The sequence below is a fragment of the Gopherus flavomarginatus genome, chromosome 6 (genome assembly GCF_025201925.1).
Source record: "Gopherus flavomarginatus isolate rGopFla2 chromosome 6, rGopFla2.mat.asm, whole genome shotgun sequence".
In the NCBI taxonomy this organism is placed as follows: Eukaryota; Metazoa; Chordata; order Testudines; family Testudinidae; genus Gopherus; species Gopherus flavomarginatus.
Window position 1 is genome coordinate 78,402,226 of NC_066622.1, and position 6,495 is coordinate 78,408,720.

Consider the following 6,495-nt stretch of genomic DNA (forward strand, 5'->3'; position numbering starts at 1 on the left):
CTCCCATTGATTAATATTAGCAATGTGGTCTAGTGGCCAAAAATTGGGCTGGGCTTCAGGAGACTTGGGTTTGATTCCCTGCTCTGTCACTGACCTCCTGGGCAAGTCACTTTATCTTCCTGTCTGTTCCCCCATCTGTAAAACGGGGATAAGACCGCCAAGATCTCTGGATGACGCGCATCACAGGATTATTACTACTGACTTAAAGGGGTGGTAGAACTAGGCCAATGCTGGGCACCTGCCTAAATTTCATCCTAATATTTTTCCTCCTGATTTAAGAAAATCGGGGTGTGGAAGGACAGAAACTGGTTTCCACTCAAACCATTCGCGTATCCCCAGCGGAAGGGAGCCATCCAGGTAGCAACACTCCAGCCCTAAGAGAGCATCCAGAACCACCACCCCCTCCCCAAAAAAGGCACTCAGGCAGCGAGCCCTTTACCCCTCGCCCCAGAAGAGTGCACCTGGACACCGCCAAGCGCACAACCCAGGCGGGCAGCTCCGCTCCCTCGCCCCTCGGAAATGCAGCGAGGCAGCAACCGCTGCCCGGTGCCGGTCCCTCTCCCGCCCCCACTCACCAGCCGTCTCTCCGGGCGGCGCCCCCGCCACCCCGTTCAGGTAGAGGATCGAAAGCAGGTGAGGCTGCGTTTTCTCCAGGGCCACCCGCAGGTCTTGGAAATGGTCCCGATCCTTGGCCAGCAGCAGCTGGATGAGCCGGTCAGCCTTGCTGGCACCCCCCGCTCCTCCTCCGGCGGCTTCCTGCAGCTCGTGCAGATCGCGGGGGCTCAAGGTGCCAGCAGCCTCCAGCAGCTCGATCACTTTGTCCACCTCGGTCATGGACTGGGCCAGGCTCTGGCGGCACTGAGCGAGCAGCTCCTTGTGCTTGGGCTCCATGGCCGCTGCGGGCGAGCCAGGGCAGCCAGCCGCCGAACTTTGTCTGCCTCCCTCCCACCCCGGCGAGGAGCGCCGCGCCGCGCTGCCCTCCCCGCACCCCAGACGGGCAAAGCCACCCGCGGCTCGGTGCGCCCGGACAGATGCTGTCCGGCGGCGGCGCTTCTCTCTTCCTGCAGTGGCGGGCACCCCCGGGCAGCTCCGCGTCTCCCCCGCCTCTGGCTACTCCTGGGGCTGCGACCCAGACAGAGGCTGCGGGCTCCTCTCCCCCAGGACAGACCCGGGCTGCGGCTCTTCTCCCCCCACCCGACACCCGCAGCGCCGACCGGCCGCCTAACTTCCCCGCGGCCGCCTCCCTGCTCTCCGCCGGGCAGACTCCGCCTGCGGCAGGCGCTGGAGATAGAGGCGGCTGCTCCCCTTGCAGCTGCCACCCCCTAGTCCCGAGCCGCTGCTCGAACCACTTCCCCACCCCCTGGCTACAGGCCGGGGGCCGCGGGGCAAGGAGGGGGCTGCCGGGAGCCAGGCGGCTTCAGCGCCGAGCGCCTCCTCGCACCCGCAGCCATGTTGGTTGCGCGGGGCCGCTGGCCGCCCCACGGCAAGGCTGCAGCCATGCCTCTCCCCGCTCCCCCCAGCTCATGCTCCTCGCCTCCCCCGCCCCGGCCGCCGCAGGAGAACGCGCCCCCGGGGCCCGCCCAGCGCCAGGGAGGCCGAGAGCGGCCAGGCCAGCGGCGGCTGCTCCCTACTGCGCTCCTCCCAGTCCTGTGCGGGGCTCCCCGGCTAAAGTTTCCCCCCCTCGGCTCCCCACAGTCTCCTCCGCCATAGCCCGGCGGCGGCGGCAACGCTCGCCTCCTGTCCGCGGCCTCCACCCGGCTGTCAATCAGGGGCTCCCCGCCAGGCCATGTACGGGCAGGGGAGGCGGGGCTCCGGCGGCAGCTTCTGCCTCTCCCCGGGGCGGGGCACCTAGCACGGGGGAAAGGGAGGAGTCCTCCTAGCCCCCCTCTTTCTCCGCCCCCGGGAGCCCAGCCTCGATCCGCACTGCTAACCTTTCCTCCTCTCTGGCTGGGGCATCGGTTCCCGAGGAAGAACTAGACACCTCCTCTCTGGCTGGGAGACCATCTTCCCAGGGGGAGAGACTCTGCTCCCCACACACACACAATGCACCCCTGGGATCCCATCTCTCGTGGGGAGAGAGAGGAAAAGCAGTCAGCTGAAGGGAGGGTGGGTTCTCTCTTCAGCCCCTTGCCCAGGCATGGCGTAGCAGGCATGGCTTACATAAGCAGGGAATGCTGTCTCCCCGCCTGAGAGACTGGGGTGGGAGGTCCCTTCTATTCTATTCTCTTTCCCCGCTCTGGAGCTAAATACAAACATGTAAATAAGAGTTTTTGTAATGTGTAGCCTGTTGGAGCAGTTTCTTCTGTCACTGTGAAATTCTGAGTGACCGAGGCATACCGTAATATCCCAGCTAGCCATGTGGGTCTATCCAGACTATGATACTGGACAGACCCACATGGCCAGCTGGACTATTACAGTGTGCCTTGGTCACTCAGAACTTCACAGTGAGAGAGCAAACAGCTCTAACAGGGTAGGCTCCCCAATACAGTAAAGAAGAAACTCCATTAGCAGTGTGGGGCATATGACAAGCAGCTGGCCAGTTCTGACTCTGCATAGTAGAGAGTCATGGTGCACACATGCCCACTCCTTCATTGCAATATAATTCTTGCCCTTTGTTTGGTCTTTCTTTGACAAGGAAACAGAAAGATTACATGTGGGAGGAGACAGTCTTCCAATTTATTCTCTCCTCTCCCTCGTCTCCCCCCCTCAAAAAAAAAAGGATACAGAGAGAAGGTGGGTGGCAGTAGAAAAGTAAAAAGGTACGATGAAATAAACTGTCCATATACTTGAGCCAAAGATGAAAGGATTTGATTTGAAAAAGAAAAGGGAATGTACTCCTACATCCTGTACCAAATACATTTCAAAAATGAATGACAGAGCAAAGCTCCTTCAGGCACTCACAGGGTATGAGATTGAGTGGATATGCCACTGCCATCTACTGGAACGGTTATATCACAGCTGCTCATGCACAACTGACCGGATTTATTAGCCTATTTGATGACACTATTAATACTGAGCAGTGCAGTAACTGGAATGTCTATTGCAAAAGAAATACTGTGATTACAAAATTTGTTGTTGGTCCAAATCAGAATAAAACCAACAATTGTTGAAGTTTCCTTGTCAGATAGCACACTCATCAGCCATAGCGCCTCCTTGTGTCAGGGTGCAATGCTGAATGGGGCCCTTGCCTCTGGCACCTCCTACAGGCCATCTCCCTCCATCACATCTTCTGTAGCCTGGCCTTCTGGCCAAGTGATATAAAGTTCCCAGGTAACAAAAGGTCACAGCTAAAACTTCCAAGAAACTCTTCTACCCCTCTTGGGCTCTACTGCAGTGTTTTTACTGGCCCTCTCCACAGGATCCTCATCTGCTCCTGCAGTTGGGCTTGCATTCTCCTGCTTCAGGGACTGGAAGGGGAACCCAGGTCTACTGGCTACTTCGAGTGCTATCGCAGGGTCCCTGATTAAGCAGCTAGGTCTGTTTCTTCAGAGGTAGTGCTGTTTCCTAGGCCACTTCCTATCTCTAAGCCCCCTTGTACTGCTTACCTGCAGCCTGTACTTAACACAGCCTCCCTTTGGGTCTCAGGCCTCTGGCTCCCCCCCTTCTCCTCTGAACTAATAAGTCTTCCATCCTTCTCAGGCTCCGCTAAAGTGCTTTTACATGCCCTTCCAACCAGCAAAAGAGTCTTTCCTTCTCTGCAATTTCTTTTCCTCTAGACTGAATTCTCCACTTTACTATGTAAGTAGTCCTTCCTGATACCCAGTTGTTGGGGTTACTGTTCATCATTAAGTTGCTCTATCACTAGGGACCTACCAAATTCAGGGTCTGTTTTGGTAAATTTCATGGTCATAGGATTTTAAAAATCATAGATTTCATGATTTCAGCTATTTAAATCTGAAATTTGACAGTATTGTAATTGTAGAGGTCCGGACACAAAAAGAAGTTGTTGTGGGGGTCGCAAAGTTATTGCAGAGTGCAGTGCAGAAGTGAGGATGGCATGGTATGGTATGCCACCTTTACTTCTGTGCTGCTGGTGGGGCACTGCCTTCAGAGCTGGGCACCCATCCACCAACCACTGCTCTCCAGTTACCTAGCTCTGAAGGCAACGCAGAAGTAAGGGTGGCGATACCGCAAACCCCTGAAATAACCTTGCAACCCCCTTGCAACTCCCTTTTGGTCAGGACCCCAAATTTGAGAAACGCTCGTCTCCCCTGTGAAATCTGCAGAGTATAAGGTAAAAGCACACAAAAGACCAGATTTCATGGTGGGAGACCAGATTTCACAGTCCGTGAGGCATTTTTCATGGCCCTGAATTTGGTAGGGCCCTACATATCACCATCAGCTGGGGCCTAGCTGGTAAGCTGAGCCTGGCTTCTATTAAAGTGCCAGGCTTTCCTGCAAACCAAAATTTTCTAAAAAAGTTAATGTTGGGTCAATCAAAACGTTTTCTTTTGATAACATTATTCAATCATTTTATTTTTATTTTATTGTATTAATTTTATATTATAGCTTATCATGTAAAATAAATATCAAAACAAAAAGTTGTTTCAAAACTGAAGCTCGGTTCAGACCTCACTGAACTATTTTTTTTCCAAAATGAAATTTTGTTAAATTTAAGACATTCTTGGAAAGCATTTAGATTTAGATGAATCTGCATTTTCAAATGGAAAAGCTTTCCATCACAAAATTTTTGACCAGCTCTGATTAATACCTTACATTTACATATTATCTTTCAACCCAAATATTGTTATGTATAACATCCAAACTGCGGGGAAAAAGCCCAACCTGTGGCAGCAAGTCTCAGAGCCCAGGTCAACAGACTCGGACTTTTACTACAGGGCTAAAAATAGAAGTGTAAACGTTTCTGCTCCGGCTCTGAAACCTGGCAAGGGAGGTGGGTCTCACAGCCAGAGCTCCAGCCTGAACAGGAACATCTACACTGCTATTTTGAGTCCTGTAATGTGAGCCCGAGTCAGTTGACCTGGACTCTGAGATTCACTGCAGCGGGGAAGGGGTTTGCACTGTAGATGTATCCATAGAGATCACTTCAGTCACCCATAAAATGCTGCTTGCTGTAGAATGAAACATAGCAGCTGTGTAACAGCAATAGTACTTGTACACAATACTTTAGCCCAGAAGGTGAAAGTCAGGCAGAATATTATTAGTTATTTAGGACTAGATTCTGATACCATCACTGGAACTGAGTAGCACCTTACTTTGCAAGAAGCTGATGAAACATATCATGGTATCTTTAATGACCATAAGCAGTCATGACCTCAGGTTTATATTTTATCTGAAAGACAGCACCTTCCCCGGAGTAGTGCCCCTAACAGCATGCTATGACATTGTATGTAGTTTAGCAAATGGTAGTGTTGTCTTGTATTGTTGCCCTTTGCCATAATTGCATTAGCACAGCTAGAAATGGAATCAGAGATTGTGACAATTGTCTAGACTTAAAAGTAACAATGCAATCTTGCAGTATTTAAAAGGACAATCGTGCTTTTAAATAGTTTCCACTCATGTTTGTGCCATTGTTTGTAATCTACACTTAGGAGTTTGAAAATGAAATGTTTTTCCTTTTCTGATTTAGTTTTCATGCTTAGCAAACATATCTGTGCTTAGCAAATGGAAATGCGCATGGTGATTTTTTTTACTTCCCTGTCTATTCTTCAACATCTTGAATCATCCCTGATAATGGGGTTAATCCTCAAATAAAAATCTTTGTTTGCTAACAGTTAAGGTTGTGAAATGCTACTACAAACATGTGTAATTACATGCATTATTTAAAAGAAAACTAAATTAAAAACTATGGAAAGTTGTCCAATAAGGTTAAATATGCAATTCTGACACCAAACCAAATAACTGCATTCATTAACACACAAACTGCAAATTTCCATCAGTATAAAAACAAACCAGCCTTAAATCTGTCCCTGTAATGATGCCAGTCTACAATATTTCCTTCCTTAATCCTTTCATAACTGGGGCCTGACCCTAAAACAATTCATAATACTATTTAAGGTTAGTAAGGTGAGGCACCCATATTGTAAGGTCAGTTACATTTTGATGATGGATTTCTTTTAAAGGGCTCTAAGGCTGTAGTTGTGGTCAAATGGCATTTTAAAAAGGTTTTACTGCTCCCATCCTTCTATCGCTTAGGCCTGGTCTACACTAGGCGTTTAAACCGATTTTAGCAGCGTTAAACTGATTTAACGCTGTACCCATCCACACTACGAGGCCCTTTATATCGATATAAAGGGCTCTTTATATCGGTTTCTGTACTGCTCCCCAACGAGAGGAGTAGCGCTAAAATCGGTATTACCATATCGGATTAGTGTTAGTGTGGCCGCAAATCGACAGTATTGGCCTCCGGGCGGTATCCCACAGTGCACCACTGTAACCACTCTGGACAGCAATCTCAGCTCGGATGCAGTGGCCAGGTAAACAGGAAAAGCCCCGCGAAATTTTGATTTTCATTTCCTGTTTGCCCAGTGTGGA

The 6,495-nt window shown here is 50.4% G+C and overlaps 1 protein-coding gene across 1 annotated transcript in view; it reads right to left on the bottom strand.

The window, feature by feature from the left end:
• The window catches only part of DLG5 (discs large MAGUK scaffold protein 5), a 197,981-nt gene extending 196,470 nt beyond the window's left edge, over nt 1–1,511 (bottom strand). Inside the window, exon 1 of the mRNA XM_050959879.1 lies at nt 576–1,511. Within this exon, the coding sequence (XP_050815836.1) occupies nt 576–891 (316 nt within the window). The 5' untranslated portion in view covers nt 892–1,511. The remainder of the gene's footprint in view (nt 1–575) is intronic.
• Nucleotides 1,512–6,495: the final 4,984 nt, after the last annotated feature.